The sequence below is a fragment of the Procambarus clarkii genome, chromosome 29, assembly GCF_040958095.1.
Source record: "Procambarus clarkii isolate CNS0578487 chromosome 29, FALCON_Pclarkii_2.0, whole genome shotgun sequence".
NCBI lineage: Eukaryota > Metazoa > Arthropoda > Malacostraca > Decapoda > Cambaridae > Procambarus > Procambarus clarkii.
Genome location: NC_091178.1, coordinates 3,580,868 through 3,593,394, shown reverse-complemented (window position 1 = coordinate 3,593,394; position 12,527 = coordinate 3,580,868). Strand labels below are relative to the sequence as shown.

Sequence of the window (12,527 nt, the reverse complement as noted above, 5' to 3'; positions counted from 1 at the left end):
TCCTCCCTCTCCCTACCCTCTCTATCTCTTTTGTTTATACAGACGGGAACAGGAACATACCAATTCTAGCTCTCGTTAACAGTCTTAGAACTTTCACTTCTCTTATCTCATCCTAAGGCTTTCCCTACTAGTTTTCCCCTGGAATACGATCCGCCAATCGATTTATAACGAGGTCCCAAATTACTGCCGGGATAACACGGGCCAACAGTTAGGGATCGGTGCTCAGTCGATCCTCCTTGCCCGGGACTCGAACCTGTCGAAGTTGCTTGCAAGGCGTGGGGGCGAGCGTGCTATGCCACAGCCAGTCCTCATAAACAATTGCTAAATGCTCGGTAATCCAGCCGCCTCTTTATGAAAACAAACCACTGACCAGGTTTGAACTTTTCTTGAAGTGCTTCGTGTTTTGAGCATTTGATTCGAATACTCTGCGTGTATTTGAATCGCCAACAGAAACAAAACATATAACCAAACGTATCCCAGGTCTACGTGTACATTCAAGTATTATATACATTCATATTAATATGTATTCGTGAAAGTATAGTTTTGGTCACACAACACGCTAACGTTTACGAATGCGTAATTGCATCGATCACAGCTTGTTATGTAGGTTAGCTTAGCATTTTAAAAACACCGAATCACCTTCTGTTGTTGAGTGTTCAATAAACCCTTGAACTCTATGTTTAACATTTCTCTAACCCTGTCCATGGAGGACAGAAGAAAATGTATATATGCTGCTTAGCATTGTAAATGTGTGGCCACGTCTGTGGTAGAAAATAATAATAATAAAAAAAAAAACAGCTTGTACGACCGTAGAGGGAGGCATGCATTGCGCTACAGCGAATCTCTCTCTCTCTCTCTCTCTCTCTCTCTCTCTCTCTCTCTCTCTCTCTCTCTCTCTCTCTCTCTCTCTCTCTCTCTCTCTCTCTCTCTCTCTCCCTCATATCTCTGATCATTACAGCCGAGCTCAACACATTCCAGGGTCACCAATCAGGCACCATTCACACCGGAGAGAACCCTTGAAACCATTGCCAGGTTAACGTAAACACTTCAACTGAGATCCTGATCTGTAAACAAGAAACATATACCTGTCGCTCTTTCTGTCTCCCCGCTGTGCCAGCTCTCTCCCCCCCCCCCCCTTTCCTAACTCGAGACCCAAGTTCGGACGCAGCAAACTTTCTGCGTTGTCTGAAAACTTGACCTTAATCGAGTTAGTGCATGAGTGATCGCAGGTGTCCCCTCACCCCCCCCCCCACACCCCACTCCTCTCCCCTTGAAAGCTCTTCCACCACTTCTCTCCTCTTGAAAGCTCTTCCACCCCCCTTCTCTCCCCTTGAAGGCTCTTCCACCGTTCACCTGGCCTCGCTTTTCAAATATTGTGTAGTTTTATACAATGACTCAAGTCTCTCGCTTTTTTTCTAATGTTTACATTTGAAACTGTAGTTAGCGTCAGCCACTCCTTCGTCTAGCCCAGTCCAAAGTTAGAGTTGTCTATAAGTGAAGTTCTTTCTGACATCTCCGTGACTAATCTGACTAATTCCCCGCCAATACGGTTTCTAACAATTCCTTCTTTGCCTTCTTTGCGATTTCACGATAAAAACCTTATATGTCGTTATCGTGTACCCGGCCACCACCTCTTCGTCTCCAGGGTAGTGAAGTCCATTTCCTTTACTTCATCCTCGTAATATTAGGTCCTTTAACTCGGGAACGAACCTCGTTGCATATTTCTTAAAAAAAAAATGTATGTTTTGGAGTTAGTTTTCAGGTGTGTGTGTGTGTGTGTGTGTGTGTGTGTGTGTGTGTGTGTGTGTGTGTGTGTGTGTGTGTGTGTGTGTGTGTGTGTGTGTTTAGTATTTTTGCCTGCAGGATCGAGGTGTTAGCTCTTGGACCCCGCCTTTCTAACCGTCGGTTGTCTAATGTACTGACTCCCGACCTATTTTTCTTTCATATCCTCTAAATATTTATCTCATTAACACACATCCCCAGGTAGCAGCCCTTAGCAGCTATCTAACTCCTAGTTCACCTGTTTTCTGCTTGGTGAACAGGCGCGTCAGGTGAAGTAAACTAGCCATTTGTTTCTTCCTCTGCTGGGAATCGAACCCGAGCCCTTAACCCCGAGCGCTATCCACCCAGCCGCGAGACCTTGTGTGTGTGTACTCACCTAGTTGTACTCACCTAGTTGTGCTTGCGGGGGTTGAGCTCTGGCTCTTTGGTCCCGCCTCTCAACCGTCAATCAACAGGTGTACAGGTTCCTGAGCCTATTGGGCTCTATCATATCTACACTTGAAACTGTGTATGGAGTCAGCCTCCACCACATCACTTCCTAATGCATTCCATTTGTCAACCACTCTGACACTAAAAAAGTTCTTTCTAATATCTCTGTGGCTCATTTGGGCACTCAGTTTCCACCTGTGTCCCCTAGTGCGTGTGCCCCTTGTGTTAAATAGCGTCTTTATCAACCCTGTCGATTCCCTTGGGAATCTTGAATGTGGTGATCATGTCCCCCCTAACTCTTCTGTCTTCCAACGAAGTGAGGTTCAATTCCCGTAGTCTCTCCTCGTAGCTCATACCTCTCAGCTCGGGTACTAGTCTGGTGGCAAACCTTTGAACCTTTTCCAGTTTAGTCTTATGCTTGACTAGATATGGACTCCATGCAGGAGCCGCATACTCCAGGATTGGTCTGACATATGTGGTATATAATGTTCTGAAAGATTCCTTACACAAGTTTCTAAAGGCCGTTCTTATGTTAGCCAACCTGGCATATGCTGCTGATGTTATCCTCTTGATATGAGCTTCAGGGGACAGGTCTGGCGTGATATCAACCCCCAGGTCTTTCTCTCTCTCTGACTCTTGAAGTATTTCATCTCCCAAGTGATACCTTGTATCTGGTCTCCTGCTTCCTACCCCTATCTTCATTACATTACATTTGCTTGGGTTAAACTCTAACATCCATTTGTTCGACCATTCCTGCAGCTTGTCCAGGTCTTGAAGCCTCAAGCTTTCCTCCTCTGTCTTAATCCTTCTCATAATCTGGCGTCATCAGCAAACATTGAGAGGAATGAGTCTATACCCTCTGGGAGATCATTTACGTATATCAGAAAAAGGATAGGTCCAAGCACAGAGCCCTGTGGGACTCCACTGGTGACTTCACGCCATTCTGAGGTCTCACCCCTCACTATAACTCTCTGCTTCCTATTCCTTAGGTACTCCCTTATCCACTGGAGCGTCCTACCAGTTACTCCTGCCTGTTTCTCCAGCTTATGCATCAGCCTTTTATGGGGTACTGTGTCAAAGGCTTTCCGACAGTACAAAAAAATGCAGTCCGCCCATCCTTCTCTTTCTTGCTTAATCTTTGTCACCTGATCACCTGTGTGTGTGTGTGTATGTGTGTGTGTGTGTGTGTGTGTGTGTGTGTGTGTGTGTGTGTGTGTGTGTGTACTCACCTAGTTGTACTCACCTAGTTGTGTTTGCGGGGGTTGAGCTCTGGCTCTTTGGTCCCGCCTCTCAACCGTCAATCAACAGGTGTACAGATTCATGAGCCTATCGGGCTCTGTCATATCTACACTTGAAACTGTGTATGGAGTCAGCCTCCACCACATCACTTCCTAATGCATTCCATTATGTGTGTGTGTGTGTGTGTGTGTGTGTGTGTGTGTGTGTGTGTGTGTGTGTGTGTGTGTGTGTGTGTGTGTGTGTGTTTACTAGTTGTGTTTTTGCGGGGGTTGAGCTTTGCTCTTTCGGCCCGCCTCTCAACTGTCAATCAACTGTTTACTACTTTTTTTTTTTTTTTTTTCCCACACCACACACACACACCCCAGGAAGCAGCCCGTGACAGCTGACTAACTCCCAGGTACCTATTTACTGCTAGGTAACAGGGGCACTTAGGGTGAAAGAAACTTTTGCCCATTTGTTTCTGCCTCGTGCGGGAATCGAACCCGCGCCACAGAATTATGAATCCTGCGCGCTATCCACCAGGCTACGAGGCCCCCAGTATGTGTAGTATGTGTACTGTGTGCTGAGGATGGTAGCAGTGTGTGTACTGTGTGCTGAGGATGGTAGCAGTGTGTGTGTACTGTGTGCTGAGGATGGTAGCAGTGTGTGTACTGTGTACTGAGGATGGTAGCAGTGTGTGTACTGTGTGCTGAGGATGGTAGCAGTGTGTGTACTGTGTACTGAGGATGGAGGTAGTATGTGTACTGTGTGCTGAGGATGGTGGTAGTGTGTGTACTGTGTGCTGAGGATGGTAGCAGTGTGTGAACTGTGTACTGAGGATGGAGGTAGTATGTGTACTGTGTGCTGAGGATGGTGGCAGTATGGGGTACTGTGTGCTGAGGATGGTAGCAGTGTGTGTACTGTGTGCTGAGGATGGTGGTAGTGTGTGTACTGTGTGCTGAGGATGGTAGCAGTGTGTGTACTGTGTGCTGAGGATGGTAGCAGTGTGTGTACTGTGTGCTGAGGATGGTAGCAGTGTGTGTACTGTGTGCTGAGGATGGTAGCAGTGTGTGTACTGTGTGCTGAGGATGGTAGCAGTGTGTGTACTGTGTGCTGAGGATGGTAGCAGTGTGTGTACTGTGTGCTGAGGATGGTAGCAGTGTGTGTACTGTGTGCTGAGGATGGTGGCAGTGTGTGTACTGTGTGCTGAGGATGGTAGCAGTGTGTGTACTGTGTGCTGAGGATGGTAGCAGTGTGTGTACTGTGTGCTGAGGATGGTAGCAGTGTGTGTACTGTGTGCTGAGGATGGTAGCAGTGTGTGTACTGTGTGCTGAGGATGGTAGCAGTGTGTGTACTGTGTGCTGAGGATGGTGGTAGTGTGTGTACTGTGTGCTGAGGATGGTAGCAGTGTGTGTACTGTGTGCTGAGGATGGTGGCAGTGTGTGTACTGTGTGCTGAGGATGGTGGAGGAGTGACCTTGGTCAGGGCAGGAGCAGCTGGCCACGCCGCCCAAGCCGGTGAAGGCGCTTACCAGCATACTAACCATACCCCACCTGCCCTTTTGAAGTTGTATTTTTACCTGCTCATACACACACACACACACACACACACACACACACACACACACACACACACACACACACACACACACACACACACACACACACACACACACACACACACAAGCGCGTACTGAACATGTGCGTGCCATCGTGCGCTGACGTACACACACACACACACACTCAACCCACTAACACATTTCCTTAATGCTCAGTACACCCAGAGGCATCATTTAAATGAGATTGTATAAGATAATTAGTAATCTTTCGCAGGCGTGTTGTTGTTGTATAGACGGAAGGGAAGGGCACTATCAGAGGGAAAGCGCCAAGCCATTACGACTACATAGCACTGGGAAGGGGTCAGGATAAGGATTTGGGATAGGGACGGGGAAGGGAAGGAATGGTGCCCAACCACTTGTGGACGGTCGGGGATTGAATGCCGAGTGGCCTTGGAAGACGACCGTGAGCACTGTAACAGCAACGTCACGCGTGATGTAAACAATATATTGACGGATCTCTTAGAGTCATGGAGTAACTCCCTGGATAAAAAAAGAACAGCAACATGGGCTGCGATTGTGTTTAGAATTTCGTTCAATAGGTTCAGATTATGTCCTTTTTTCTCCGGATTGTCTGATTGTGGTGGTGGTGGTGGGTCAATTCAAGTCGGGTTGATGTCTTCCGTGCCGTTTCCTGTCTGTGCCGTATTGTGTGGCCACAATCAGGAGTGAAGGTCGTGTGTGGTGTAGATGCGGCCTCCGTCACCCGAGCAACGGTCTGCACCCAGCTAGTTAGACATAATTGGAAATCAGGAAATGCCTCCTTGGTCACTTGCTCTTTTTTGTTTATATATATATATATATATATATATATATATATATATATATATATATATATATATATATATATATATATATATATATATCTTCTATTTATATCGTCTTCATATGAAAAGTAACTTGTGTAAAGTGTCTGCTTCATTGCTGCAAATTTCATGTTTGTTGTGGGTGATGCAGAACTACATATATGTCAATATTGAATAATGTTACCATAGTATCGAGTCTAATTGAGTTTCCATACTTGCAGAACTGTTACGAGATGGACCGTTACCTGAAGGACGAGCCTCGGGTGAAGGGCGGCGGCCGCAAGCTTGGCAGCTGTGAGGTCGACACCCCCTGGCAGGCCTTCTACGAGGACTGCGGCCACGACTCCTCCGCGCAGCCCCTGCGCATCTACAAGCTCACCAGACCCCTCAAGGGCGGGCGCAACTCCCGCCTCCTGGTGAAGGTCAAGGCCGAGACCCTCAACGCCGAGCTGAACATTAAGCGGGAAAACTTTGACCACGACGCTTGCGAAAAGACCGAGCCTCTGGACGATGAGGTAATCGTCAAGGACGAACCCTTGGAGGACCTCGATGACCCCTTAAGTCAGGACGACCTCTGTGGTTCAGAACGATCCTTAGATTCTGTGTCAGTGTCCTCTTCCTCCTCCTCCGCCTCCTCCCTCGCCTCCTTGGAGGGCGACCTCGATGCTCCGGTCAGTGTGGGCGACCAGAGCCCTACCCGCGGGCGCTCGCTCGTCTCGTGGGCGTCGTCCGAAGACATGGTGACGGACGCGCGGCTGGAATCCGGTGCGCGACGAGGCTCCAGCACGTCGTTCTTCGGCGCGACGAAACTCCTGACGGCCAAATCGGCGCCCAACATCGCCACACTGACCCCACCCTCCTCCCCGGAGACCTCGCCTGTCACACACACCCACACACTCCTCAAGGTTCACGCCCGCTCACAAGTGCCAAAGTTTATCTCCTTCGCCACCTCCTTGCCCCTCAAGACGAGTAGCAGCAACAACAGCAGTAGCCTAACTATGGGCGTGCGAGGGATGAGTGTGGGCGTGCACCCGCGGGCGGCAGACACCTCCCCGGATGCCAAGCGGCGGGTGCACAAGTGTCTCTTCCCAGGCTGCAAGAAAGTCTACACCAAGTCCTCGCATCTCAAGGCCCACCAACGTACACATACCGGTAAGTCCAATGTCACTCGTAAGAGTGGAATTATTTCTACTAACTGTCGTAAGGGACAGTTATGGCTGCCTGTCTATAACCCTCTTTTTCGGGATCCTGTCGTATGGGAGTGTTTTATTGGTCCCTATAGATTCGCCTTGCTTCTTGGTTTCCAAGATTAATGAGGGTAAGGAATGGGCGTGTGCTGTAATTATTAATGTATGATTATTTCAGATGTAATGACTTCGCTCTCATTTTAACATCCTCGTCTCTTCGACAATCAAGCTCCCCTTCCCTTGTTGTTTTTTTATTCCTTAGTATCCTCCTTCCCTGCTTCATTCCTTTCGCTCTTGTCTTAATTTGCTACTTTCACATTCCCGACGACCGGTTCACCCCTTTCACCGAGAGTAGTGCTTTGTTTAGCATTAATTAACAGTTGTAAAAATGTAGTTTTGAGTGCCACTGGTGATGTTCTGTACCTCCCTGAGTGCCACTGGTGATGTTCTGTACCTCCCTGAGTGCCACTGGTGATGTTCTGTACCTCTCTGAGTGCCACTGGTGATGTTCTGTACCTCCCTGAGTGCCACTGGTGATGTTCTGTACCTCCCTGAGTGCCACTGGTGATGTTCTGTACCTCTCTGAGTGCCACTGGTGATGTTCTGTACCTCCCTGAGTGCTACTGGTGATGTTCTGTACCTCCCTGAGTGCCACTGGTGATGTTCTGTACCTCCCTGAGTGCCACTGGTGATGTTCTGTACCTCCCTGAGTGCCACTGGTGATGTTCTGTACCTCCCTGAGTGCCACTGGTGATGTTCTGTACCTCCCTGAGTGCCACTGGTGATGTTGTGTACCTCCCTGAGTGCCACTGGTGATGTTCTGTACCTCCCTGAGTGCCACTGGTGATGTTCTGTACCTCCCTGAGTGCCACTGGTGATGTTCTGTACCTCTCTGAGTGCCACTGGTGATGTTCTGTACCTCTCTGAGTGCCACTGGTGATGTTCTGTACCTCTCTGAGTGCCACTGGTGATGCTCTACCTCCCTGAGTGCCACTGGTGATGTTCTGTACCTCCCTGAGTGCCACTGGTGATGTTCTGTACCTCCCTGAGTGCCACTGGTGATGCTCTACCTCCCTGAGTGCCACTGGTGATGTTCTGTTCCTCCCTGAGTGCCACTGGTGATGTTCTGTACCTCCCTGAGTGCCACTGGTGATGTTCTGTACCTCCCTGAGTGCCACTGGTGATGTTCTGTACCTCCCTGAGTGCCACTGGTGATGTTCTGTACCTCCCTGAGTGCCACTGGTGATGTTCTGTACCTCCCTGAGTGCCACTGGTGATGTTCTGTACCTCCCTGAGTGCCACTGGTGATGTTCTATACCTCCCTGAGTGCCACTGGCGATATTCTCCCACTTGTCACTCCTCACATTGAGGGAGGTGACAGGTGAGTTTCCCCATCCTTGCCTCTCCTGACTTAACCTGATACCTTACCCAAGTTTACCAGTTTATGGGTATTCCTCTTATACGTTGTTTACCCTCCCCCCCCCCTTTACCTCGGCTCCCACCGTGTCATGTAGGGTTTACCTGAAGTATACTCGACTGCAGTTGGCCTGAAACGAGCAATAGTTTATGCAGTGTAATTACTCAGAGTAATGCGGCAGCCTCTCCATAATTCTCTCTTGATCCAGGTCCTTAATCGTAGACACCTTTGGGTCACGAAGTTGTAACACTCAGAACAATACATACCAGGTACCAATACCGTATTCGGAATACCAGGTACCAATATTATATATATGGAATACCGGGTATTAATATTATATCAAGAAAAAAAACACGATTATCAGTGTTTTCATAAAACAAGGATCATTTTCCTTTTGTTTCAGGGGAAAGATCTATCACTGTGGTGTCTTCAGTCGGTTAATAGTGTCCACTCTTTCGCTGGAATGCACAGGAACAACCCGCCAGCCCCCCTAGTATTCCAGCCTGGGGGTGTGATTCTAGGCTGTGCTTGGAATGGGGTAAATTTCCATTATTCTGTCAGCTTGGTAATCCTGTACGTGCCTGGAATCGGATTACACGCGACATTATCCCAACCTCCTTGATTATCATTATTAATACCCGTGATGTGTGTGTGTGTGTGTGTGTGTGTGTGTGTGTGTGTGTGTGTGTGTGTGTACTCACCTACTCACCTAGTTGTGCTTGCGGGGGTTGAGCTCTGGCTCTTTGGTCCCGCCTCTCAACCGTCAATCAACAGGTTAAAACAGGTTGTGTGTGCGTGTGTGTGTGTGTGTGTGTGTGTGTGTGTGTGTGTGTGTGTGTGTGTGTGTGTGTGTGTGTGTGTGTGTGTGTGTGTGTGTGTTAAAGCATTCTCACCATTACCTCCCAGCCGCTCTGTGGTGGCGGGCCAAGTCTTGCTAGGAAGGCCCAGAGAGTCTTAGTGTTTTATCGTTTTGGTCTGGCGTCGGAGCGAGCTCCAGAGTTTAAGAGCCTCGTTAATAACTAACTTGAAGTAATGGAGGAACCTCTGGGTTTAGGGTCACGCTAGAATTTCTCCAAGTTGCCCCTATGTGGAGACAGTTTGAGTCTTCTAGACCCACCCTATGCTAATAAGGGGTGTCTGGTTGTGGAAGGACTGTGCTGGATGGACATTCATCAACCCGTCTAAACAGTCGTGGAAAAGGGATCACTCTCCCTTCATTTTCTTGATATTGTCCCGAAATTGGAAAGCCGTCTCTCAGCCCCCTATAAATAGTCATGGAATGGGGGAGCAATTTTCGGCCAACCCTTTAAAAACAGTCCTGGAATAGGTATGCCCTCCCCCTCAACTTCTATAAACAATACTGGAATGGGTACGCCCCCCCCCTTCAACCACTCTAAACACTCCTGGAATGGGGGAAAAATGAGTTGCGGCAGACACGAGACTTAACAGTCTGGAAAATTAGTTTGCTTGTCGGAGTCTCGCGGCTGCTGGAAACAGCATTTTTGCATTTCCTTGGCGTTCAGGGAGCACGAAAGACTCATTGAATTTCCAGCAGCAGCAGCAGCCTGTGAAGGATGTATTGCTCGGCTTTTGTTTACGTGTTCAGATTTTCTTTTAGGATAATTGGGTTGGGAAAGGCACTGATATTCATTTTCGCCCTGAGCTTTTATACACGAGAATAGTTTTATATACCTGATTTCTTATTAAAATCCACAAAACACAACTTATAGCAAATGTTTTAATTAAGTGAACAGTAATTAATCTTCGGAGGTAATTATTTCTCTACCAGTCAAGCGTATTTGTTTTAAACGTATGTCGCTTAATTCGCAAATTGCAGTTCCATTTATATCGAGATTGAAAGCCCTTAGGAAGCCATTTCAAGGCAGGATGATAATCGCCAACGTTCCGGGTAATATTGATGTGACGGACCCAATTTAAAACCCCCCCCACCCCCCCACCCCCACCCCTCTCACTGGAGTCACAGCCAGGCCGTCTTGTGAACAGGCTCTTAACACCTTCATCGACCCTTAACGTGCGTCTAATCACAAGTGTTGCCGTCGTGATACATACGGCAGTAATTAAGGTACAAAATAACTGCCGGTGCAGCAGACATTATTGCCGTGAGTGCCTCCCCTTCCCCCCCCTCCTATCCTTATATTCCACACCAGACCGTAAGGTCGAGTTGGCGCGCTTCACCGGTTGAGTATTATCGCCCTTGTGACCCGGTACCGGATGGCCGAAGCACCGGATCCGGCGGTGGTGGGGGAAGAAGTGGGGTTGTGGTGGTGGTGGGGGGGGGAGGGGGAGGAGGGGAAGACAATTGCCTATCAATTCAATAGGTGACCAGATTTTTGCTCAATTTACTCAAAGACTGGGTGGGTTTAAGTGCATGTTTCTTGGTAATGGTTTGAAGTTTTGTCTTGCATCGACACGGATTTTGTCTCTAATGGGCTCGAACTTTGTGTATATTAGTGACAGCGTGTATATTAGTGATGTACATTAGTGACAGCGTATACGTATTTTTTTTACGGGGTGGCAGATCGAGAGAAGAGGCAGATTTCTCCATTGCATTAAATTCCTAATGAATTTGTCTCACTTTCACTGAAGCGCAGTTCCAAGAAGAGGAACTTCCTGGCTCATTCCTTGACTGTAGGGAATAGTTTCCGCTACACACACACACACACACACACACACACACACACACACACACACACACACACACACACACACACACACACACACACACCGAAAAGCCAGAGCTCTTGTTCTTCTCCGTGGCTAGGGGGCTTCTGGAACTATCACAGAGGGACCAAAGAGCCTGAGCTTAACCCCCGCAAACACAACTTGGTGAGTACACACACACACGTACGTCCGTCGGCAGGTGGAATGCTTAGATGAGCGCACATCAAGATGAGACTCCATGAGACTCAGCTTCGCGTCGCTGTCATTCTTCCTGCTTTTTTTTCATTGTCTCAGTGAAATGCTGCAGGGAGTGAGGTAGTATCGCTGCACGAGTTTTTAATAACCAGTTGCCTCCACGACTGCTCAGCACATCCACCTGCCTCCACGACTGCTCAGCACATCCACCTGCCTCCACGACTGCTCAGCACATCCACCTGCCTCCACGACTGCTCAGTGCAACCACCTGCCTCCACGACTGCTCAGCACATCCACCTGCCTCCACGACTGCTCAGCACATCCACCTGCCTCCACGACTGCTCAGCACATCCACCTGCCTCCACGACTGCTCAGCACATCCACCTGCCTCCACGACTGCTCAGTGCAACCACCTGCCTCCACGACTGCTCAGCACATCCACCTACCTCCACTACACAAATGTTCTTCCAGTTGACAGTCACACTAAACCCACCAGAGTTTCAAGACTCCCAAGTCTAATATGAATCTGTTATAGCCAGTCATGGCGTTCTCAGAGAAACTTAATGCTCTCCTCAAATTGGTTCCAGCTCCTTTCTTCTGATGATGCAGCCAATACAATCATTATCGCGGCCACTCACACGTGATTGGCTAAGATATAGCCAAGACCCATCGCCACCTTTGATTAGAGAAGATTATAGATTGTCTGCCATTATATACTTCGACATAAAATACTCCAAGGCATCCTGATATTACCAATAATGACAGAAATCATGCTTTAAACGCCCTAGATAAAGGAGATTGCACATTGGACTCGCAAGAACATGGACGCGTGATCGAGCTCAATGTATAACCTCTTATTTTCTAGTAGAGAGACTTACGCAATTGGAGACGAACTTAGTAACACAACACGTCACAATAATGTGTTACAATAATACGTTGAATACGTTTACCGGAAAACTGGTTATATTTTTTCGTAAATAATTGATATATTTTCTCTGAGGGGGAAATACTAAAGACTATTAGAAAGTCGTTCCCGGGTTAGGCAAGAGTAACATTGTAGTATATATTAAAATACGCTCCGCAAACTTATACACACGTCCAGAGCCAGCTGTAGCACACACGTCCAGAGCCAGCTGTAGCACACACGCCCAGAGCCAGCTGTAGCACACACGTCCAGAGCCAGCTGTAGCACACAC

The 12,527-nt window shown here is 48.2% G+C and overlaps 1 protein-coding gene across 1 annotated transcript; it reads left to right on the top strand.

Annotated features, from left to right (window-relative positions):
• The first annotated feature begins 6,048 nt into the window (after positions 1-6,048).
• Positions 6,049-7,178, top strand: LOC123748002 (Krueppel-like factor 12). Its single transcript, XM_045730207.2, has one exon. It carries the CDS (start codon positions 6,084-6,086, stop codon positions 7,161-7,163), a length of 1,080 nt encoding a protein of 359 aa, XP_045586163.2. The 5' UTR covers positions 6,049-6,083; the 3' UTR covers positions 7,164-7,178.
• Positions 7,179-12,527: the final 5,349 nt, after the last annotated feature.